Source organism: Coptis chinensis, chromosome 5 (assembly GCF_015680905.1).
Source record: "Coptis chinensis isolate HL-2020 chromosome 5, ASM1568090v1, whole genome shotgun sequence".
In the NCBI taxonomy this organism is placed as follows: Eukaryota; Viridiplantae; Streptophyta; class Magnoliopsida; order Ranunculales; family Ranunculaceae; genus Coptis; species Coptis chinensis.
This window is the reverse complement of record NC_141460.1, coordinates 13,852,772-13,877,919: the sequence shown is the minus strand read 5'-3', so window position 1 is coordinate 13,877,919 and position 25,148 is coordinate 13,852,772. Positions and strand designations below refer to the sequence as shown.

Genomic DNA, 25,148 nt, shown 5'->3' with positions numbered 1-25,148 from the left:
TGGGAAACAATAACTGGATGTTCTTTCAGACGTTGAACCAACCTCTATGCTACCTTCTTGAACTCTTCCAAGAACATCTCCCGACTCCCGAGTGACGGGGCACTCTCTATCAATATTTCCACCAGATTGCATAGCTGGTTCCACAATGTTTCTGACAACCTAAGCACATTTGGAATATTTTGATATGAAAACTAATAAATAGAGGACCGTCAGTACCTTTGGATTTTAAGATTTCAGAGGAAGTGTGGAGCGAGAAGGGATGTGAACCTTTCCCATTTGAAGGTGTTTGGTTATGTATCATATGTCCATATTAGTGACCAAGCTAGAAGCAAGCTTGATGCATTAAAGTGTACCTTTATCGACTATGACGGTGATGATTTTGGATATTATTTTTGAGACGATTAAAATTGGGAAATCATTCGTAATAGGAATGTTGTGTTTAATGAGAATGTGATGTATAAGGACAAAGATGAAGCAAAACCCAAAAAATCGGTTATAGAGAGTGGCATAGAATACGTTGAATTGGAAAACTTTTATGTAAGTCGTTATTCACTTAAACTCATAAAAGTCACGACTTTATAGGTTGCGGTATTTACACCCCACTTTATGGGATTGACACCTCTTTGACTAATTCGAAAGTATCGGCATCTCCTCCATTAATCATATAAAAAATTACCCACAACAAAAAGTTGCCGCGAAAAGATAATACTTACAATAAGGAGTTGCCACTACAAATCCATGGAAGGTTGTTGGCCTTGCGCCTTTTTTTATTGGGTCCTATTACTGCCGGACCCCAATTTGTGTTGGGCGGACTTTCACAAAAAAAACAATTATTACAAGTATGTCATTGGTTTCAAAAAATAATAAAAAAAACAATTATTACAAGTATGCCATTGATTCCCAAAAAATTGAATTCGAAACCCCAAACTTAAACGACGCAATTTAGAGTCGTTTTGGACTAAGTCCCAAACGACTTGGCCACACCGTTTGGGACTTAGTCTAAACGACCCGGCCACACCGGTTAAGAGCCCAAAAAACAGAACTTTAATTTTTTTTTTCAAAGTTCAAATCCCAAACGACATGGGCACCGTTTGGGACTTAGTCCAAACGACCTAGCCGGGTTGTTTAAGTTTGGGGTTTCGAATTCAATTTTTTGGGAATCAATGACATATTTGTAATAATTATTATTATTTTTGATTTTTTGAAACTAATGGCACACTTGTAATAATTATTTTTTTTGGGAGTCTGCCCAACACAAATTGGGATCCGACAGTAACAAATATTTTTTTTTTTTTTATTTGCAAAAAAAAAAAGTCAGTTATGACGAGAGGGTTGTTTTCACCAGAAAGGAGTCTTTGCCCTTATATTTTCTGAGAGCTTATAAACAAATTTGTCGCGAGATACTAACTATGCCTGAATATGTCGCGAGATATTAAGGGGCGCCAATAAAGTCGGGTGTAAATACCGCGACCCGCGGTTCCCGGTTTTCTACAATCTTTATAAACTCTCGAAAATTTGTCTCTCCCTATCTCAAATGAAACCAATACTAATCCTCAAACCTTGATAATAAAAAAATGTCCTCGATGATTCGATCAAAATTAGTTACACTAATACAACCATGGTTAGAATCAGAAGCAGACTTAGAACTAAAACTAGGATTCCTCCGTTCACATGGAACTACAAAGAATCTCAAACTCAATGTTTCTCTTCTCAACAACTCTTCATGTATTTGTTTTGAACAAGTTAGTATTTCAGATGTGAAGTTTCGATTCAGTCCTTGGTCTTTCCCTGCTTTTACACTTGAATTTAGTGGCGTTTATGTCAAATTGAGAGCAAATAAAGTTATTAAGAAGAGTGAGAAGAGGAAGGAGATTCTTTCTGTGCTTGATCCAGAGGTAAAATTTATATTCATTTCACTAACTTACTAAATTATTGACTTGACGTGGATATAATTATTTTCAGGGTGTGTTACTGCATGATGCTATTGAAAAGATTATTACTAATAGTATTACGTCAGCAAGAAGTTGGGTCATGACATCTTTGTTGAATCTTCTACTTGTACATTGTAACTTATTAATACATGATGTGAATTTGGAACTTCAATTGCACGATGATGATGTGTCGTCTTCTTTGAAGATAAAGGAACTTAGTTTGAATGCTGTGGATGAATGCAGTTGTTTGTTGAAAGGTTTTGTTGGAGCTGTTTTGATGCCTAGAAGATTTTGTTCTTTGGATTTTAGTGTTCGTGGTTTGGAGATTGGGCTGAGGAAGGAAGAGTATGCGAACCGTGTTTTATATCTGGAAGAGATTTCCACTTGTGTTAAATTGAAGGATCTTCGGGTTCTTGATCTAGATGTTTGTGTTCCACAGTTTGATATTGCATTTTGTCCTAGTGATCTTCAGATTGTCATAGCATTTGATATATTAATAGCTAAAGAAGCAAAGCATGTTAGAAATGGTAGGGAGCTATGGAATATAGCTGCAAACCGAGTGGATTCTTTGACTATGACCGCCAAGTTGTCCTTGCGTAAGCTAGTTGGCATTGCCAGGATATGGCTGCGTTATGTACATACTTACGAGTCTTTGCTATCATTGCTTGGATATCCTGGAGAAACGATGTTTGAAAAATCTTCAAGTAGAATGTCGATGAACAAGAAGCTGTCAAATGATGTTAGAAATCATTGGAAGGTGGTTTCTGAAATTGAGAAAGATATGCCAGTAGAGGTTCTTGCCCGTGGACGGCGAGTAGCACGCGAAAGAGCATCATTTCAAAGTAGTACTCCGAGTAGTACTCAACGACATGTAAAATTTGACAAATTCATTTTCTCGAAGATTCTCTCATATATTGCAAGAACCTTTTGTTTCATATATCATTCGGTTATTCAATTTCTTGTTGTCTGGGCTAGTTTGAATCGGCATGAGGAAGTTGATGGAATCTCAAGAGTCGTCTCTGAAGACTATTTCCATTGTTGCGTCAATTTCAGAAAGGTGTTCATCACTGTTAACCCAGTAAGTGCCCTTTGCCGTCGTATTGGTCAAACATCTGAGTCACCTTTTGACATGTCTCACTTGAATTTGATCTCGTTTTGTGTGACACTTGATGCTTTCTTCTTGATTTACACAGCAGGCAGGATTGGGCACACTCTATCTCTGTCTTGTGGGGATTTCAAAGTTAACTCCTCTTTGATAGTTCCATTCTTGGAGAGAAGTCTGAGGAAAGAGACGAAACAGTCTTTTACAAGAAAGAGCAAAGAAAGGCATGTTGATTCGAAGGTAATTGTATGGGCTGAGCCCGCTTTAAAGTCTCTTCCAGTGAAGAAAGCTGTAACTGATTCTGATAATTCAGTTAGAAATACTTGTTTCTTGTGTTTAGGAAGTTGTTTAGAAGAACTGTGGTTGAACTGGAAAAGCATTCGCAAAAGGCTTGAAAGAAATAGTGATCAATATTTGGAAAATCCCTTCCTTTTATTTGAGCTTAAAAGTTTTCTTATGGATCAATGCCTCGGCAGGGCAGATGTAGGTCTCTGGAAATGTAATTTGTCCATGGGAAGATTATATGCTGATCTTGGACATTCATCTATAGTATCAATAGTTTTGTTGCTTAGGCAGATACAACATTTTTCACATGGGGTTGCTAGCTATGAGAGGATGCCGGGTCTCTCAGAATCTTCAACTTTTATCAAGGAACCTGAAGAAATCAAATGGGAAGTTTGCCAGAAGTCATATGAATCTGCAGTTAAGATGGCTCTGCTTAGAATGATACCCGAAAGGGAAGTGCAAATTGGAATAGCCATTGTTGGTCCTCAGATTCGATTATCACTGCAAAATGGGTCACATCACACGAAGGAACAACATGTCAATCATATTGTTGCACAAGGCCATGGGGACTTTTACGTTGTTTTTAACTTGGACAACATTGAACTTTCTGTTTGGCCCACTTCAAAAGCATGTTTGGCATCACCTTCTGAGGATATAGACGAGGTAGGAAAAAAACTCTTTGGGTCGAATGAGCCTCAGTTGCTAAATAATATGGGAAAAGGTGTGAATGAAAATTACATTTATCAAGGGTGCATGGCTCTTGATTCTTCCGTATTAATTAATGGATTAACTGTTTTCTTAGAGGATTTAGAAGAAAATCAGCAGTACCAACTTATTGGGTTAAAGTCAGTATTGATCCATTCAATGGCTTGCAGGTATGCATTCTTAGCTTTGGTATCTTTTTTTATGTTTACCAATAATATAGTTCTTTTCTTTGTTAGACTGTGTTTGATAATGGGGTTAGCGCATCGTAATCCGTGTGTAACAGAGTACAAAAATTTGCTCCATAGGTTTCATCGATAGCGTCTGTCATGGTGTGAATATCACAAACAATTGTTCAGTAATAATGTGTATTGTGAAATCCATGTCATAGGATAAGATGCCAAATCCTTGCCATGAATTGCACCTCTTACACCGAAGCTGACTTCGTACTTTCTTTATCAAGAGGGGATATTAGACGTCTTATCACGGACTCTCATACCCTACTGTACTATCCTACCCACATCTTCAAATGTGACCTTAGTTATGCATTTATGCTACTAGGTGATCATACATCCATGTCACTGTACGCTGCATATGTTTTGGCATTGTTTTAAGTTACGACTTATGTTTCGATGTCTTTTTTGAGATAGTAATTACCCATTCCCGGTCAAACTGAGATGTACGTGAATTCTATTTAATTTTTTTTTAATTAATTATTTAATTTAATTTTCTAGATATAGGTTATTTCAGGAGCTGGACGACCAGTTATACTTATGGTGTACACACACACACACACACACACAACCACATTTCACTAGGATTTCCAAAGGAAGCAGATAATTGATTCTTCATAGTAGCAGCATGAAATAAGGTTAAAGCTCAATTCGTTTCTTGATAATTCAGCTGTTTTATCATATTTGAGGTGAAATAATTGCTAGCTATTGTTGCTTGTCTTAGGGTGTTATAAGATACCCGAGCAATATGTTTTAGCTTCTCCAAGACTTTTTTGGAAGTTTACAGAACCGTTGACTGTAAAAAGCTATCATCCCCCCTCCCTCTTTACTTAATACGTCAGTAATTGTGAATCTGTTGCAGGGAATACACTCATTCATTTACCACTAGTTTCACTCATTTGTCAACATCTGTCCGTGGGATGGCTACAGGGGCAGTTGTCTTATCTTATCTGGACGAATTGCAAATTTTCATTCAGGTGATTGTGTCGGTTATATTTGTGTTTAGATTAAATTTTCATTCAGGATTATCTGGTTTGGTTTAACTTGGCGATGCAGTTACAAACAAAAATATTTTAATACTTTTTTTGCTATCTTGATATGGACGAATTTTACTGGCAAAGAAAAACTTGGATGGATTTTAGGTTTTCCTATTTTACTCGTAATGTTTCAGTTAGGATTGAGATATTATCTAGTCCGGCTTAATTTCACTATGCGCTTTACAAAGAACAAGGTTGTTGATAGTCTTTTTTCTTCCTAGTGTGTTTCTTCGCTCCTTATACATTATATACTACGTCTCTAGGATTTGAAATATGTAGAATTTTCTATGTTCTGTTCTATTTCTAATTCCTCACATATGGAGGGAAGGGAATACCGTGGCGGATGCCATAGCCAAAAAAGCCTCAAACCTAGAGAAAGATCAGTTAATTGTTTGTAATGAGAAACCCCCATGGATTCATAAATGGGAGGTGCCTTACCAAACCTTTACGCGATTTGCTTGAACCAAGTAGATTAGGGGGAGTGATGTCCTGTTAATGTACTTGTATAATCCTTTTCTTTAATAGAATTCTTAACTTACTTAGCAAAAAAAAAAAAAAAAATTCCTCACTGATTTTGTTTTATCTTTATCTCTTACTAGGATGATTTCATTGTTAGTAGGGCAGGGAATCAGGTCGGGTATGACCCGACCCGAATATGCTGGGTTTGGATACATTTCTATAACGGTTTTATATTTGGGTCGGATACGGCGGTCAGTCGGGTTCAGGTTTTGGGTAAATTTTCAAATTTTAGTGTTGCCCGATCGGGTTTCAGATTCGGATATTGGCATATCCGACACATTCCCTGCCCTAATTGTTAGACTGTTAGTTTAAGTAATGTTTTTCGAGTCCTTTACTCAGGACCAGTATCTTCATTAGGAACATATGCTCCTCTTCCTTTTATTCCCCTCCATCAGCTTCGAGGACACCTAAAACAACATGAGGGTTTCTGTGTCACCCAGGCTGATGTGGCACTGGCCAAGTGAGGTTCTATAGTAAGTCTGAAGAAATAGGAAACTTCACAACATTTTCCCATAAAAGATAGTTTAATTTAGATACCACCGTGTTCTATCCATTAATTATTTATATGGTCTTTCACATTTAAGACACGTTTTCATGTGTTAAAGAGTCGATTTTCAAATAATTTATTTATTAAAAAGAAAAGAAAAAAAAAAAGTGTCAATTTTCTATAGTATATCTGGAGTTCTGCAACTCTATAATCTCGTACTGTTTGTTGATTTCTTAAAGTTTTTCCCAGGTGGTTGAATGTATATTGTCTGCACTTTCACATGCTTTTACGAGTATTGATCATCTAATAACTGATGTATATCCTGAATATGCTACTGGGGAAATTGTATCATCTAGTGGAAAAGATCCTGATGTGCTCAGACAAGATTATGAAAAGATCGCATTCTTGATTCTTAAGTGCACCCGGTTTGTCATTGATGCTTCTTTTGAGTTTGGTCCACTTGATATCATAATGGATAATTCCAGAAAAGCCAATGTAGTGGAACTTTATAAGAAAGGAAAGGGAACTTCCAGTACTAATATGCTTATTGGACACGATGTTCCTGAAAATGGTATTGTGGTCGCTGTTCAAAATCCACGAGGTCAAATTTTCTGGAAAGAAGGGCATTTAAAAGCATCCATTAGTTTGTCGGGATTGCAGTTTTGTATCTCGCATTATCAAAATGAGATGGGAGAACATCATGACATTTATGAACTTATAAATGTGCTTCATCAGCCTCCAAGTTGTTTAGATGAATTTTATCTCTCTAATTGCTCAATCACTATATCAGCCAGCTCCAGTGATGCAATTAATAGTTCTACCTCTGGTAGTAATACTTCCGATGGAACGGAAGGTCCTTTAACTATTTTTCGTGAAGGTTCTGATATTCACTCTTGTGATTCTAATGAAAAAGTGAGATCGGTGGCCTCAAATATTCCACCACCACCCTCTGGTCATCAACTTTTAATAAACGTTGCTCTTGGTAATCTTCTTATGGCAGACTACTCCTTGAAGAATGTTCTGATCAGAGCACACCAAGAAACAAAGCTCCTGTCTTCACTTTGTATCGGCAGGGAACATCATAGTATCTCATGGACAATTCAGGTGCTAATGTCACTCATTTTGTTTGTTTTATAATTTTTTTTCATCAATCTTTCTTGTTTGAACATCACTGGGAAATTAATCAGTACATTCACATCAGAATAGGCTCTCTTTTGAAAACTAGTCAACTTGAGAAGGGTTTTGTTCAAGTCCTCTTCCTTTAACGGTAATGCGACTCAATTTGTTTTTTTTATCAGGGTGGTCTCATTATTCTGGAAATGGCAGCCGTAGCTAAGTTTATACATCATTTTAGTGCATATATTCTGTGGATCAGAAACGCCTCCTCCATTTTACCGACAGGGGAATACGTTTCATCTGGCAGACATTCTGAAGCAGTTGATCCTTTCAAGAATATGGTTAGACGGAGTAATCATCCTAGTAACGACTGCCTTCTATGGTCAACCCCCTCCTTGTCACATATAGGGACATGCAATACTCAATCTCCGTCCAAATGGCAACTATTGGAGGCCCTCAGGCTTACACTGTCTCAGCTTTCTCTTATACTTGTCGTTGCCGATGGATGTGGTACTTTTATAACTTTTGATGGTTCTCGTCATGTGATAAAGTCAACCTTCTGATCATACTTACCATCTTTTGCAGGTGGAGTCTGGGAATTTATGTTCGAAGCTGACCTCCAGTTAAACTTTGAGTTGATGAGTTTAAGAAGAAAGTTGTTATTTGATCTTAACCGGCTAACAATCCTTTCCCAACACCTTCATGAAAGCTGTCCCGATCATATGAAGGAAATTCAGGTTTCCCATTTTTCTCCTGTTTTGGACAATGAATTGTCATCGAGCACTATATCTGGAGATACTTTTCTTGGACTCCAGCTCGCAGAAAGAGTACTTAATGACGCATGTTCTTCAAGCTCTCCAGTTCCCCAAAAAGAATGTAAGGAAGAGAATGATGTTACTGGACATTCTCATTTCAGCCAGGAAAATTATATTTTGAAACATGCTGCTGCGTCCATTCTAGTTGAAAAGGCTGCGTCAACGAATGATGTTCGTCGTCTGTGGATGAATATTGATTGGATTGGCAGTGGTTCTGTTTCTGGCCTTGATTTAACGATTTCTTTGTCTGAAATACAGGTATGTAATGATCACATTTCATTCCTTGAGCATAATTTCCATGACTTCTGTTTGATTCTTCTTGTTGGAGTGGTGCTTTACTTCATACAGCTGTTTGTCACATACACTCATAAAATACTACATTTAGCTGACTCACCTGCACTGTCTTGTTTCATCTTTATCATATGGAGCTAGTATGATAGTGGTTGGCTTGGTAGTATATGGTGCTTGTAGGACACTCAAAATGGGTTCACATTTCGGTGTTGCAATCTGTTTTGTTAGAATGTTGATCACTTAAAATTGTATGTTAAGAAAACATTTTGGGGAGTGACTCTACTAGTTTGATATCATATAAACACAATCGTAAAATACTTCAGCTCCCGGTAAATGATAACCATCATTATATAAGAGAGAGAGAGAGAGAGAGAGTTCCCATTTTTTCATATTCTTATTATGAAGATATGGCTGGATTTGGAATAGTCGTAGTTTGGAAGAATAATTTGCAAGCTTTGATCATTATGCAAGACTATGTTTTGGCTCGGGTTTCTCATGTGCTAGCTGTGAGGGGTCTAAGTTTTGTGGACGTTATGGTTAGATGGTAGAGTAGCATACTGACTTAGTATATTTCTTTGTACTTGTGTTTTGTAGTATGACCTTTTACATCATGGGAAGAAGAATATTTGGGTCTTGTTGGATACTGTTACTATGCCACTATGATTAAGTTACATATATGGGATTGTTATGTTTTCATTATGAGTCGCAGTTCTCGCTTGGGATTTTGTTCTAATTTTGACTTGCCGTCCTACTTTTCTTTGTCTAATTTATGTCTCTTCTCTTTGTAAAACGTTATTCTGTTTTGCATTTTGTACTTCTTAAAAGAGTTAATATCTATCTTTAGAGAGTATTTTATGTGATGCTGTTTTTCCCTTATGTCTCAGATGCTTCTGTCTCTTATTCAACCCTTGTCTGGTAATTTGAGTGGGGAAACTTCTCGCCCTTCAGAACAAAGACATTGGTTAAGGGACCAAGGACAGGGCAATGTTTTTGAAGATACAATTCCCGATGGTAATTGGATCTTGTAATTCCTTGCTAATTGATTTACAAGTTTTTTTTTTTAGTTTTTACAGTAAAGAGCTCTTGACTGAACAATTACTTGACTTGGCAGGAGCGGTCGTTGCCATCCAAGATATTCACCAACATACGTATTTTGCAGTTGAAGGTGTAGCAAATAAGTACACCGTTATTGGTGCAAATCACTATTCTCTTGTTGGAGAAAGGGCTCTTTTCAGGGTATGGCTTATTGCTTCGAATTTCATTCAGCCGATACTTCTTAGGTGGAACTTTCTGTAAAAATATCTAGTTGAAAAGACAGATATCGCTACCCTTTATGGCTTTATCTAAACATAACAGATCAATTTATTTTTGCGTGTATATATATCATGGTAAAACAAATTTTAACAGTACCAACCTCCAGGCATGACACTAAGATAGGTTGAACTCAAAGACAAATGTATTATAAGCATACAGAAGAGGCCAACTCAGACTTACAGTCTCCAAACCAAAGGCACATTAGATATGACTTTCTTAATGGAGGAAAAAGTAGCTTGAGAGATCCCATGGCTCCTCTCCAACCATAGAGATCTGCCTAAGGCTCGTAGTAAATGTATAAATTTTGCCATACGAGTAAACAAGCTGCAACACCAAAAAAGATGTGTCAAAGAGTTCATCGTTGAAGGTGTTGCAGCATCTAAAGCTGGCCAATTAGTAGTCCCAAACTGCTCTGGTGAAGGTGCAGCCCCTACAATGGCATAGATTGCTCTCTTCGGTTTTCCCCACTTATAATGCATCTAGTGGTCCTGATCTACTATTTTTTTTTAGTGGTGAGTATTCTCTCATGAAACATAGTTGATGCAGGACAAGAAAGACAATTTCAATCATATTAAGTGTTTCAGTTTTGGTATTTTGGGGCTTATCTTAATAGGATAATTATGTTGAATTATTCTCAGTGTCAAGAAGTAATTTTTTGATTGGGCAATAAGAAATGACTTGTTTATCTGGGTGAACTATATGTATTTGTATTTGTTGGGCTCTCTTATGATAAGTTAGATAGGCTGGAGCTTGTAGTCTATAACTCTATATATGAGGTCAGACGACAAGAATAAGTGTGTTAAGGGGTGCCGACCTAGTTGGGATTAGTTTCGATACAGATGCCTGGGTACCATCTTCATACTAGCGTCGTATGGTGATTTTTTGATAATTGAAGTTTTAATTTTTTTCCGAAAAAATGTAAAGTTAAGAATCTATTTAAGCAACTATCATGCAATCCATCAAGATTTATTTAGCCTGTATAACAATAAGAACATCCACAACAAATTTATTTCATTTACCCACCTCATGATGTTTTACACTAGCCTACCTCTTGTGTCCACCCAAGTTGAAATGCATTTTAAGCACATTCTGCTCTTGGTAAATTACCTTGTCGGCTTTCAAGCTACTGACCTTCTCAACCAAGTTAATGCTATCAGCAACTCGACTCGTGAAGTCCACAAGTAGATCACCATGTCTTGGGACAACTCGGTTCTAAAGCTTTTTCAAACTATGAAGTTTTTTTTAGCATGCATACCGGTGTATAGCTTACTGGTAGTTATTGATTATTTCATTCATTGTGACTCATCTATCAATTGTCTAAACTCATCAACTGATCAGTTTTTTTAAAGCATAAGATGATATTATCTTTCTAGAATGTCTTTGTTCTTCTTTAACTACCGAATACTGATTGAAATTCAATTATTAACTAGCTATTATTGTGCAAAATGTATTTCTATTATTAGATGGTTGTTTAATTCTCTCTGACATATGTTTGTTCTTCTTTGTGCTAGCGTCTTATTGAGTGTCTACCAAGGTATTTGTTTTGATGACTAACATAGACATTTCTTTTTAAAATCCAAATGCTGTATGTTCTTTAGGTAAAATATTTAAAGAAAAGATGGGGTTCATCTGTTTCGTGGTTTACCATAATATCATTACATGCTAAGAGCGACTCAGGGGCACCACTATGTTTGAACCACCATTCAGGATCAGATTTTGTTGACATCTCCAGCACAGGTGATAATAGCTGTGCCCTTTGGAGGACACTTGCTTGTAAGCATGAAAGTAATGGGGCTGATGATGACTTTGAATGTTATAGACATTCATCTGAAAGTACATTTTACCTCGTGAACAAAAAGTGTGACTGTGGTGTTGCTTTCATTGATGGGGTTCCGGAGTTTGTCAAGAAGCCTGGAAATTCATTCAAGGTGAAATTGTTTCCAAATTTTTCATTCATACATGATGTTTTAAGACTGGATACCCGCTTGGAAGGAAGCTATTACCCAGATGTGCAAAATCCAGTACAAGAGGATGTAGACCTAACCTCCGAGCAGGCTAGCAATCTCCCTTATGTAAACATTAGTTTTGAGAAGGTTACTCTGACGATCATTCATAAACTCCCAGATTCAAATGACAAGTTCCCACTCCTTCAGGCGTGTATTGATGATATCGAGCTTATTGTACAAGTTTTATCCTCTAAAGCCAGGCTTATAAGCACATTGGCTGCTGCAATGTATTACTACGATGCTCAGGGAAGTCTGTGGTGAGCAATCAGTCATAGTTAATAATGTATCTGCCTTTTGTTACTGCCTTAACATTAATCAAACGAAAAGACGTTATACTAACTGTAAAATCTCGTAAAGTTTGATGATTTTTTGTAAGGAAGCCAAAATACATATTAGATCTACTTAATGTCTTCTTCTTGTACAGCATTATGTGAGTAACTTATTGAAACTCTACATAGTGTCTAGGTTGTTCTTTCCCTTTTTTTGTTCTCTGAACCTTTTTTCATTATATTTGTTCAGACTCCTATGGAACAACGAGTAATAAACATGTCTTCTTGTTCTTCTTCTCTGTTGGTTGCAGGAGAGAGCTTGTTCATCCTGTTGAAATGTATATATTCTACCACTTTAGGTTTGAATACCCGAGTTCAGTAACTGTTTCAAAGGGAGTCCCTGTTCATCTTTACTTCAGAGTGAAACAGGTAAGGGCTTGATTTGTCAAAATACATATAGTTTTGTGAAAAGATAGCTATTTTGAGGGATCTGCTTAGGTGTAGGATGAGACACATATCACAACACACCATAGCAGGCTGGCATATAATATACAGTAGTATTTAGATTTGTTATTGGCTGTGGCTTATTGCAATATTTCTTCTCAAGCACTGTGCATGATACCTTTAAACTTTGTAAAACATGGGATGCCTATGAGTTATCAAATTTGTAGAACTCATGCTTTGACTCGTTCATTTGATCTGAATCATGTCTCAGTCGATTAATTAATTCGTTGCTGAAAGTCCTCTGTTTATGAGGTCGAAGTTGAACTTTAGAAGGGTTGGAATGAGTTTGTTTCTGTATCTTCTATTTTTATTTATTCATTTATTTACCTTTTAATATGGTTATGGAATTAGTGTTTGTGGGATGTTCTCCATGGTGGGATAGACCATCTTCATGTACCTCAGCTCTATGATTACTATGTGGTTCTTAAGAAGGGCTGTGGAACTAGTGTTGCGATAACCTGATCACATGTTATGTGTATGCGGTTAAGTTATTTTGATAGCCCTCACAACATTCCTTAACAGTTGTTTATAAGGGTTTTTGGTGAAGACCGTTTCATAAGAAGATCAATACACAAGTACAGACATAATACATGTTTTTCGTTTGCAAAGCTTGGTATGTACTAGGTTTTTTTTTGATCGGCAAGCAGGGTTGTTAAAGACATCCCTTACTCCTTTTCATTAATAATAAAAAGCTTGTTACATTCTCAAGTACATCTTGCCATTGGCATCATCAAATACAATTTTCCTAACATCCTCAGAAAAAGAGCTAGGGGTGATTTCCACATAAGTGGGGCTGGGTACATTAGAAGCTAAGCTATCAGCCAATTTATTGGCTTCTTGTTAACATCGCTCGCAAGTGGACAATTGAGAAGAAGGTGACCAATACTTTCATCCACCCTTTTGCAAAGTGAACAAAGGGTTGGGAGATTCATAAATGAAACCATATTTGATGAGTCTGTCTGTGCATGTAATTTCTTGATCTGTTTGCTGGTTGATAGCTTAACACCTTGTTCTAAACCATGCAATTCAATGTTAGCTATTGAATTGAACTCATATTTACCATTTGCAGCTGCTATAACTTTCCCCATATGGTCTCGAATTACTGCTGCCCATCCACCATTCCTACCTTGCAAAGTGCCATCTGTATTTAGAGTAAAGAAGTGTTCTTCTGGTTTCTCCCATTTGCACCTAGCTTCATCTTGAAGTTGTAACCGAATATCAATTCTAGGTTTCAGCACTTGGAACTTTGGCATCCAAACCAAAACTGTACATGGTTCCATTTCTTTTAAGTTTGTAATAGGGAGTTGTGCAAACAAATGAGTAGGATGGAAAGAGTCAAAACCTAGTTTGAATTTTGTCTTTCTACAATGATGTAGGGCCCCCTATCCCCCAAAAAAAAAAGAAAAAGAAAAAAGATAATTATAGAGTCACAATTCCTTAAGAACTCTTTTGGCGTTTTGACAGGTGGATGTTTCTCTTAACGAGCTTTCGTTGGATGTGCTTCTCTTTGTGGTTGGAAAATTGGGAATAGCCGGTCCTTTTGCAATTAGAAGCTCATCAATCTTCACTAATTGTTGCAAGGTTCTACATTTCAATGTTGTTTATTTAATAAATTTATAATCATTTTTTTCTGCCATGTAAATGAGCCCTTTTATGCTTAGTTGAAGTTATGTTTTGTGATACAGACACCACATGAGTGCTATGCAGTCCTACGCACACTTAAAAAGCAGGGTTGAGCCTAGTGGCTGAATGCGAGCCTAGGCATTTTACTCTTACCCTAGACACAACGTGTGAGCCTAGGTGATTCATTTGGTACCATTTTTAGAATGACTGTCCTTGGTTCTTATACCTCCTATCCCCGCTTAATCACCTCCAGGAGAGGTGTGGCAGTTTCTTGAAAAGGCATCCATATTATGTAAGTTCTGGTCAATCACACAGAAACCAATTCTTGAGCAGTTCCTAACCGGTGAAACCTAACTTCAGGCACATCTTTCACCCCTTTGAGCTGATCGCCTGTCAAGCATTTTGTCAAGGAAGAATCCTTGGGGTATTAAATATTTTTACTCCATATGACAAAAACCATTTGTTTAGCTTGACCAATAATTTTGCTTAGCTTTCACTATTGGTATTCTAGAATTGGCAATAATTTTCTGTTGCATCTTCCCTTGCTGTTTAGCAAGGTGTTCATTATTCCTCCTGGACTCGAGAGTATTGTTTGTTTCCGCTTCGACTCATCGTTATCCACTGTTATTTATTTATTTTTTATTTTATTATATTATTTTTGTTTTTGTTTTAGACATGCCTTTTTTCTCCTAATATATTTTGAAGTCAGTTTAACTTGACAAATATTCCTTTTAACATATGGGTTATATAATTTATCATTCTGGTAACAGATTGAAAACCAATCGAGCTTAAGCCTTCTCTGTTGTTTCTCTGATCACCAAAATGCAACAGTAGCTGGAAAGCAATCAACTTCAATTTTCATGAGGTATGTCCTTCCTGGTGTATGTATTGTTACTTCCCTATGCACTCCTTTTGTTTTGGACTATAAAAGAAACAAGAACATTTAAATGGTTCATATCATCTTCCCTTCTCAAGCAATTCAAATGTGCACTAAACTTGCTGCTTAATGAAATCACGGGTTTCTTTGAGGATTCATTGAATTGTAGAAGGGAATAATTGTGGCAGCAGATGTATGAACTCAAAGTGCTCATTTTTTTAATTTTTTGGGGTTCGAGGGAAGGTTATTAGAAGACAGTATGTCATGTATTGGCCATCGTTTGTTGATTGCAATATATTTTCAAAAGCATGAGCTGTTGAGCGAACTGCGCAGAAATCTGTTTTAAATATGGCGTGACCATGTAACATAGGTAAAAAGGAGATTCTTTATGTATGTTATAGGTATCTATTTTTAAGTAGGGGTGGCAATTTAACTCGGTGCCCGCCAACCCGACACGAGACCCACCCATTATTAATGGGTTTGGGTTAAGGCTCCTTGGATTTTGGGTTTGACATCAATACCTTATGGGTATACTTGTTAACCCACTAATGTCTCTATAATATCTTTATAGTTTTAAATATGTAATTAAGACATGGCCCACTGGATCGTGTCTATGTATTTACTCAACTCCCTACTCTAAGTGCCTTTATATGGTTTGACCGCCAGACACGCTATAGCCTAAAAGGACCATAGCCCACATGTGCCCCAGTATAACCTGTATAAAGGTCTCAAAGTCCATTTCTTTTAGTTTTGGTACGAGTTATATTGTTAAGCTTTAATTTTTTCAGCTTCGTAGCTTGTGACTACAATGTGAATTACATATGTACCTTTTAGATAAATATGCTTGCTTATTTTACGTTTCTAAAAAAAAAAAAAAAAAAAAAAAAAAAATATATATATATATATATATATATATATATATATATATATATATATTCACGAAGGTTTTAAAAAACCCCAAACCTCCTCGCTCCTATTTTCTCTCCCTTATCATCTTTCGTGAGAGCACTCTTCTGATCTCTCTCTTACCTACCACTCTCTCTCTCTCTCTCTCTATATATATATATATATATATATATATATATATATATATATATATGACCAGCTCCACACAGACGGACATCCGTAATACGGACTCAACTAAAAAATTGGAATATCACGAAATATATTCACGAAGGTTTTAAAAAACCCCAAACCTCCTCGCTCCTATTTTTTCTCCCTTATCATTTTTCGTGAGAGCACTCTTCTGATCTCTCTCCTACCTACCACTCTCTCTCTCTATCTCTCATGTTTTCCTCTTTCTCTTTTTCGAAATCAGTGCCACACAAAGCAATGATTTTTACTGATAAGTGATAATGTATCACTTTCTCGAGTAGAAAGGGAGAAGACAATAGCCTTCTCCATACTGATCATATGACTATCCCTGAAATTTTAGAACAAAGAGACAGTTGTTGTTCTTGGACAAGAGTCTATGTCGATTCAGGAACTTAAAATGGTAAAAAGGAAGCAATTTTAGCTCTGCACTTAATGTGTGAAAGTCTACTACAGTACTACCAGGATCAATGAGCATTGGAAAAAAAAGGGTAATGTAAGTCTGAGAGATTGAAGGGGAAAAAGAAACACGAAAAGGAATGGAGGGAGTGAGCAGCTTTTTATTCACCAACGAATCATTGAACAAACTTCTGGTTGAAAGAGGTTTCTGATGCTGCCATTTAGGATGCATTGAGTATTGGCGTTGGGTCAACTCATTCAGATGGAATCAATATCTAATATCTAATAACAAGAAGTAATCCTAATGAAGAAAAAAAATACATGATCACTTATCTTATATAAGAACGAACCATGAAAAGGCATGAAGTTGTTTCAAGTTAATACTAGATTCACATTTAGTGAGTAGTGACTATTATTAGTTTCAATAGAGAATCTATTATCCTTCGAATTTCAAGAAATAACACAAAGGCCCGTGAATCAAATAGTTGCTCTTCACTGATCTTTATCCAACAAGGGCTTAGCTTCTAGGCTTGAGACTATCAGGCTAAGATTTTCCAGCTACTGATGGTGAACTGTTTTTAAGTAGATGGAACTCCGTTTTGCCTTGCTGAACGTGAAAGCAGTTTAGCTCTTGGAGAAAAGCCAGGTTGAAGTTGTAGGTCTCAGTGGTGGCGAGGCTTGCATCCCAATGATGTATAGTTGATTTTCATACTTCAACTTCAAAACTCCCACAACTCGACAGGTGCACATTATGTTCCCTCTTGAGTTCTAAAATATACACACCCAAAATCCCTCCGCTTGGTAGAAGGCATATTGCGAGCAAGTTGCACATGTTCAATTTCACCATATTTCTGGAACTGCTTCTGCACTTGCACTTCGTCCTAGCTAGCTGGCAAACCATCTAAGAAAACAGATTTCACCTACAGTAAGTGTAAATCAAATTACTAGAGTAGAACAAACCGTTCAGAGATCATAAAGTTTGAAGACATAAAACAAATAATGATAATACTTTTCATTATAAGCCATCTTATAATAATATATTAAAAATCGAAAAGCTGAACAAGCAAGAGTCATTAAATTGAAATTCACAGATGTCAGAGATATGGATAGGGACTTCAAAATAAGCACAAAAAATCTTATAAATAGCATTTCCGATCCAATCGCACTAACAAATGAATTTAACATAAAGTAACACATCCAAATTAACACCTCTAAAATTAAACTTCCTAAAAGTTCTTGTCTTTTGTTGTCGCACTAACATCTATTTTTGTATCCCCATATGGTTTGTCAAGTTAGAAACTAATAAAAGGAAAAAATGAATTGAGGTTTTAGAAATCAAAAGAATTGGAAACTTGGGTACCGATTTCGATTTCAAAAGGAATTAACATATAGCGACGAGATGAGAAAGAGAAACACGACAGAAGTTATGAGAAAGAGAGAGGGAAACAGGAGAGCGAAAGAGAAAGAGGGTGGTAGGAGAGAGAGTGAGAATTATAGTTTGGGGTTTTGAGTTCCGAGCACTAATGTTGGTGAGAGTATATTTCGGCGATATTTCAATTTTTATGTGAAGTTCGTTTATGGACGTCCTTCAGAGAGCCGGACTATATATATATATATATATAAACTATTATAAAAATCACGACTCTTATCTACAATCCCGCAACAGTAATTTTTTTTTTTTTTTGTAACTCTAAATCTCTTCAACCTTACTATTTTGCCCCCATGTATTTTTTAAATACCAATAGTAGCCTCTATAATATATAGTAATAATAGTTGAAATAGAAGGATAAATATGGAACTAAAAAAAAGTATAAATCATCACCAACTGGGGGTCCCACTAATATGGTGTTATTTCAAACGTGCGAAGCACGTGCATGACACTAGTATATATATATATATATATATATATATATATATATATATATATATATATATATATATATACATACAGCCTGGCTCTTAAACGGACTAGTCTGTTTACGGACTTATGTCTTGAACAGCTTATATAGTGTCGTGAACAACTTATATAGTGTCTTGAACAACTTTTTTAATTTACACTTATTAACTTTTTAATTTATGCTTATATATGACACTATATAAGTTGTGCACGACATTATATAAGTTGCACAAGACACTATATAACAAGTCCCTAAACGGACGTCCGTTTAAGAGCCGGGGTATATATATATATATATATATATATATATATATATATCTTACGTTTTTCTGTTGAGACTCGAGAGAGAATAATTATTTGAAGAAAGATGCAACAATATACATGGAACAAAAACATTTCAAAACTCGAGTGCGACACGTCTTCAGTGAAAGCTAAAAATAATTGTTTGCATTAACCTGTTACAGTGGCACATGTCATACTATCCATTCCTAATTGTGACAATTTTGAGTAAGTTACCTTGATTTATTTCCTGTTGATTAAAGCTTGAAATTATTAACCTTTGAATTTTTTGTGGCAGCCCTGTACCATCTGCAAATCACCTGGAAAATTCACCATTTTTATCGGTCCAGCTTGTGGCACTTGGAGAATTTACAACTTCTCCTATCCGTATTTCTCTTTTGAATGCTCAAGTACTTGCATGGAGAACACGTGTGATATCATTACTAGGTAACTTTTCTACTTATCGTAAACAGCTGGGCATCCAACTCAAAACCAATTAACCAATTGGTGATGACTAGAGAGGCTCAAGAACAAGTTTTAAACTATACTGCAAGACTTTAAACATCCCATGTTGTACTAAGCTAAGCATCTCAACATTCCCCCTCATGTATGACACTACTTGAGCCCAACACAGGGACAACATACTTGGGTTACGTGCAGTAAAGGGGCCCTTTGGGCCAAACACAATAACCTGCACTGATACCATCTTAAACATTATGCATCCAACTCAAAACCAATTGGTGATGAGTGGAGAGGCCCAAGAACATCTAAACTATATTGCACGACTTTAAACATCCCATGTGGGACTAATCTAAACACCTCAACAGGTCCACTAATTGTCACGAATTTATTTATCATATTTACAGTCTGAATTTGTATATTTTCTCTAAGTTGTGCCTTATAGGCTGACATCGAGTTGTCTTTAAATGATTGATCAACACATGCAGAAAAAGCTGTTAAATATTGCCCAAACACCAAACTCCTAGAACTGATCACAACGTGGTCTTCAATTGGTGTTTTCAGTGCTTTCGCTGTTAATTAGATAGTATATGACTTTGTTTTGTAAGAAAAAGTTACTATGGCAACATTTTCCTTCGTAATCATGTTAAAAAAATGTGAACAATTCATGAAAAATATGGACATCAGACCTGGGGTTGCCTATACTGATGTTTGAATACTTATTCTTAGTGTCTGAATGGCTAGTGGATGTGTCAACTCAGGATGAGATCATTTCAACTTGTAATAGACATTTTTAGTTGTAGTAGTTTTGAGTGTACATTTTGTTTATTTTGAGATGCATTTATGTCACCTCTGTTGATTCCTTGATGTTTCTGTTTAAGATTCTTACTTTTTAGGATTACAAGGTAAAAACAAAGTACTTTTCATTTATTTATTATTTAATAAGAGAGAAGAAAGCGATAATCTGGAGAAGAAGAGAAACGGATATAGGGCCTTAATTAGTTTCGGCCTTCTCTTACACATCTATATATAGCAAGCAACCTGGGGACATTTTAATGTAAATTAACAATTGGCGGAAGCAAAAATGGTATCAAAATCCACACTTCAATTATAACCAATCAAAACCCTAAAAGTCTCTCTTTTGGTTAATCTTTCAATTACATAAAAACATCAACTAACTGAAAACCCCCAATTACAAGCTTTTATTTGTACTAACTAAAAAGTGCAAATAAGTAAAGTAACTTCCAAACATTTTAAAGAAAGAGACCATAAGAAAAAGGCTATGGGTTGGCATGATTTACATCTTGCTCTGTATGCTCTGCAATCCGCATCATCTAGGTTGAAAAGTTCGTCCTCGAGATATAATCAATATAATGCTAATAAAATGTAGAATCTATCTGCTAAAGAATAGCACTGGAAATCCAAGAATTATCAAGAAGAAAAGAACGATTTGCCCACTTAATAAAGAATGATTCAGAGAAGTCAAAGTTTGGGATGACTTAGTCATATCTAAAACAGCTTCAATGCGATCTGTAGCAATAGGAGGACCATAACGATGGACAGGCAGTGGAATGAGAGGGACATGGTCATCAACAAAAGGGTCGAGCTCACTAACATTGATAGTATTATGCATACACAGTTCAGGAGGAAGGTCAACTTGATATGCATTATCTCCACATTTACGAATGATAAAAAAAGGACCAAAATGGCGCATCTGCAATTTATTGGCTTTGTCAATATGACGTTCCTTCCTAAGATAAACCATATCTAAATCACCTACTTCAAACAGTTGTTGTCGTTGTCAACATGACATTCCTTCCTAAGATAAACCATAACCAAAATCACCTACTTCAAACAGTTGTTGTCTTCAACGGATATCAACCTTGTACTTGTATACTTGAGTTAAATGTTGACGAACAATATCATAAATGGCCTTGATACGAATAGCAAAGTCATCAGCTTCAGTGCTAATATGAGTGGTAGACGGTATAGGTGCAAAATCGACAAGCCTTTAGGAGAAATACCCTGAACAATCTGAAATAGCGACTTGCCTGTAGACCTATTGATAGAGTTGTTATATGCGAACTCAGTCTGAGAAAAATCCCATGTCTTTGGTTCATCACCTCCAATGTTGCAACGGAGTACATCACCTAAGCTACGGTTAACAACTTTTATTTGTCCATCTGTCTGGGGTGAAAGGCAGTGGGAGACTTCAAAGAACACTTCAATAATTTTCAAAGGGTTTGCCAAAAGTGACTGGTGAAGTGGACATCTCTGTCAGAAGTAATGCTACGTGGAATTCCATGTAAGCACACAATATCCTTGAGATACAAAGAGGTGACATCACTAGCATCTGAAGTTTTTTTTACAAAGCAGAAAATGAGCCATCTTTGAAAAGCGATCAACCACCATGAAAACAGTCAAATCCCATGGATGTTTTTGGCAAACCCAGGACAAAATCCATAGAAACATCAAAACAAGGTCGCTTTGGAATAGGTAATGATACAAACCGGCATTAGTTTTCATAACTTTTGCTGTTTGACAACTATAGTAGTAACAAATAAAAGAATTGGAATCATGCCACATCGCCTTCGCTTATGATGCCTTGGATCTTTGAAGGCCAAAGTATCTCTCGCAGGTAGAGATCGCAATACACCCACATGACTAGATAATCTCCAGAATGGAACTCTACAATAAATTTGTCTTGAAAAGATGATGAATCCGGAATACACAATTGGGATCCTTAAAGGGAAAGTCGTCCTGTAAAACATACTCCCCAGACATATCAGCATTAGCACCACAAGACTGGAAAATAGGACCAAAGAAATAATCTATGGAATATACTCCTTTGAGTTCCTCAAAGCCAAATATGATAGTATGAAGAGAAACGAGAATGTGATCACATCGGCTTAATGCATTAGGAATTTTATTATCAGTACCAGGTTGATGCTTCAATAGAAAATTCTAACCCTGGAGATAAGCAAACCACTTCGCTTGTTGATCATTGATTTTGACCTGATTGTTCAAATAACGCAAAGCCTTATGGTCTGGCTTGCAAACAAATTCCCTATAAAGAAGGTAATGTCACCAATGGGCAATGGCGTAAAGCCTGTACCACAGCATACGACTCGACATCATAAGTGGAACAGTGGCTAGAAGGTCCATACAACTTCTGAATGTAAAAGACCACTGGGTCGGCCATTCTGGCTAAGGGCTGCCCAAACACTTGATCTACAAGCATCACAAGTCACTTTGAAAAGTTTGGAAAAATCCGGCAGAGCTAGAACTGGTGCAGTAGTCAATTTCTCAATAAGTCGAAAAGCAGTGTCTGCTTCATCAGCCCACTGAAAAATTGTCTTTCAGTAACACCGTGATAGGCGCTACTGAAGCCATGGATAAAGTGTCTATAAAAGCTGGCCAACCCATGAAAGCGTAAGACATGAGAAATTGAAGAAGGAATAGGCTAATCAACAATTGCCTGAATTTTGGAATCGTCAACTTGAATACCATCATCAGAAACAACATAGCCAAGAAAATCAACAGACAAAACCATGAGAGAACATTTTTTTAACTGCAAGTATAATTTATGCACTTGGAGAACCTCCATAATAGTCTGAATATGCTGCAAATGCTCATTTGTATTACTGTAAATAAGTATGTCATCAAAATAGACAACAACAAACTTACCAAGATACGGACGAAGGATATCAATTATGAATTACCTTAAAGTAAAGGGAGCATTAAGTAAAGGGAGCATTAGACAGATCAAAGGGCATCACTAACCATTCTGTACAACCCATCTTTAGTTTGCCATCTTCCACTCACAGCATTGCCACATCCTTACCTGATAATACCCGCTCTTGAGGTCGAACCTGTAAAGAATCCAATAAGTCTTCTAACCGCGGAATAGGAAAGCGATACTTAATAGTAAACTTATTTATGCTCTACTTTCTACACACATTCGCCAAAACCCATCATTCTTTGGTGTCAACAATGCAGGGACTGCACAAGGGGAACAAACCTTTCTGACTTAACTTAGAAACCTGACACTGTAACTTTGCATGTTAGGGATCGTTCTATAATGAGGGAGATTTGTTATGGAAGCTCCATGAATGAAATTAATGGAGTGTTGAATATGTTTGAGAGGAGGAAGACCACCATCTTCTGGTTCGTGGGAAACACCAGAATAAGAAGCCAAAATAGGTTGCAACGATGGCACACCAAACTTTGTCCTTATGATGAGGACCTATATCAAACGGCACCTAACACTGTCTATCTGTCTGTATTAGATTTCCAGATTTAAACCATTGAATGGTAAACGGGTTAGGATGCGGATTAGTTGTCAATTGCAATTTGTCGACCATCTCTTGGGCAACTAAATGATTTGTTGAACCACCATTCATAGTGATACTGCATAATTTTCCTTTGTTCATACACCTAGTTCTGATAATTGAATGATTGATGCCATGAATCAAATTTCTCGCCTTTTGCTTTTTGAGGTTGCAAAATTGGAGTGGTAACCAAGGAAAAGTAGGGGAACACTAACCTAATTTGGGTGGTCAAAATTATGGTTTGTATTGGAAGCAATCGGTTTTAGAGAACGAAGAACCGAACCAAACCGAGACCATAGCAGTGAATTGATATTTCGGGTTGGTTGTGTCGGTTTTCGGTTCCATGCAATTGTATATATAAATCAAAAGAATTAACAGCAAATAGTAGAATTTTAAATTGATTTCAAGAAGATAGGTATATCCATCAAAGGAATTTGCAAAAAGATCAAATTTTACTACTGATTTCTGAAGAAGAGATATAGATCTCTACAATTTGACTTTCTCCTTTCAACCTTCCCACGTTCCATTTTCCATATTCCGAATAAAAACAGAGAGAATGTGAGATAGAAAAAAGAAAAGGGATAGAAGAAATAGAGAGAAAAAGGATTGTCAGTAATATACTAGTGTTGAATAGAGATGGAGAGAGGAGAAAACGGCCAGATGAGAGGAGAGTGGGAAACTTAACTCATAGTGTAGGGTTTATTTTGTTTTCTGTAGATCGAATTAGATCTTGAAATCCATGGTTATTATTAAAGATTATAAAAAAAACTTAACTTAATACTGGTTCAGATTACAGCAGTTTAAAATTTTAAAAACCGAGAACCGAACTGAAGAGAGCTATATTGTTTAGTTGGCTCATTCGGTTTTTTGCACACACCCCGTTTTATGTGCTTTCCTACACTTTTATCCTATTTTGTAGCATTCTTAGCTTTGCCAATTAAGTGTAGTCAAGTTGCAAGGAGAAGATCATCGTGATAAGTTGATCTTTGGTACTAGATTTTCAGCGAGTCTTATATTTACTTTATCATCCTTGACCAGATTCACGAACCTCCCCTGGGCCATTTGTTGTGGTTGATGTGTCAAGAAAAACTGAGGTATCCAAAAAAACAAATGCCCCTCTCCTTTTATGCCTGTCAGATGCTTCTACTATTGACATACTTCATTTGGTATATTGTAGGATGGTTTGTCAGTTGTAGTTTCTCCTTTGTTGAGGATACACAATGAGACTGGATTCTCTATGGAGATACGTTTTTGGCGCCCTCAACGAAAGGAAGCTGAATCTGCTTCGGTTTTGCTGAGGAGTGGGGATACAATTGATGATTCTATGGCAGCACTGGATGCTATAAATTTATATGGAGGATCAAAGAAGGCATTGATGTCTTTTATTCTTGGTAAGTGTCAATCTTAGATGGGTTTGATTTGATTTTTTCTCCATACTTTTCATACTAAATGCTTAGGGTTTACTGCCTATGCCATTCCCCAAAATATGCTATCTCAGACTTTAATATATATTTATTGAGATAGAGTTTACGCATGAAACACTGAATTGTTTTAAGTCTCCAGCTTGACTATTTGCCTTT

General features: G+C 36.5%; 1 protein-coding gene and 1 long non-coding RNA gene across 5 annotated transcripts in view; one reads left to right on the top strand and one right to left on the bottom strand.

The window, feature by feature from the left end:
• The first annotated feature begins 1,504 nt into the window (after nt 1-1,504).
• LOC147496786 (vacuolar protein sorting-associated protein, putative (DUF1162)) overlaps nt 1,505-25,148 on the top strand; it is a 42,435-nt gene continuing 18,791 nt past the window's right edge. The window contains exons 1-15 of one of the 4 annotated variants that reach the window (XR_015194888.1): nt 1,505-1,895; nt 1,963-4,193; nt 5,116-5,230; nt 6,546-7,400; nt 7,595-7,922; nt 7,998-8,485; nt 9,403-9,529; nt 9,630-9,754; nt 11,431-12,095; nt 12,419-12,536; nt 14,076-14,192; nt 15,005-15,099; nt 19,077-19,225; nt 24,607-24,662; nt 24,746-24,959. Coding sequence is in view for 2 of the 4 variants with exons in the window: in XM_086559665.1 (XP_086415791.1) it covers nt 1,575-1,895; nt 1,963-4,193; nt 5,116-5,230; nt 6,546-7,400; nt 7,595-7,922; nt 7,998-8,485; nt 9,403-9,529; nt 9,630-9,754; nt 11,431-12,095; nt 12,419-12,536; nt 14,076-14,192; nt 15,005-15,099; nt 19,077-19,225; nt 24,607-24,662; nt 24,746-24,959 (6,004 nt within the window). In the remaining 2 variants the exon portion in view is untranslated. Of the gene's footprint in view, nt 1,896-1,962; nt 4,194-5,115; nt 5,231-6,545; nt 7,401-7,594; nt 7,923-7,997; nt 8,486-9,402; nt 9,530-9,629; nt 9,755-11,430; nt 12,096-12,418; nt 12,537-14,075; nt 14,193-15,004; nt 15,100-19,076; nt 19,226-24,606; nt 24,663-24,745; nt 24,960-25,148 lie in introns of those variants that run through there. The other 3 variants (XR_015194887.1, XM_086559665.1, XM_086559666.1) reach the window with 3 other exon arrangements.
• Nucleotides 17,443-17,938, bottom strand: LOC147496787 (uncharacterized). Its single transcript, XR_015194890.1, has 2 exons — nt 17,812-17,938; nt 17,443-17,522 (listed from the first exon to the last, which is right to left on the bottom strand). It is a non-coding gene; the product is annotated as an uncharacterized LOC147496787 (long non-coding RNA).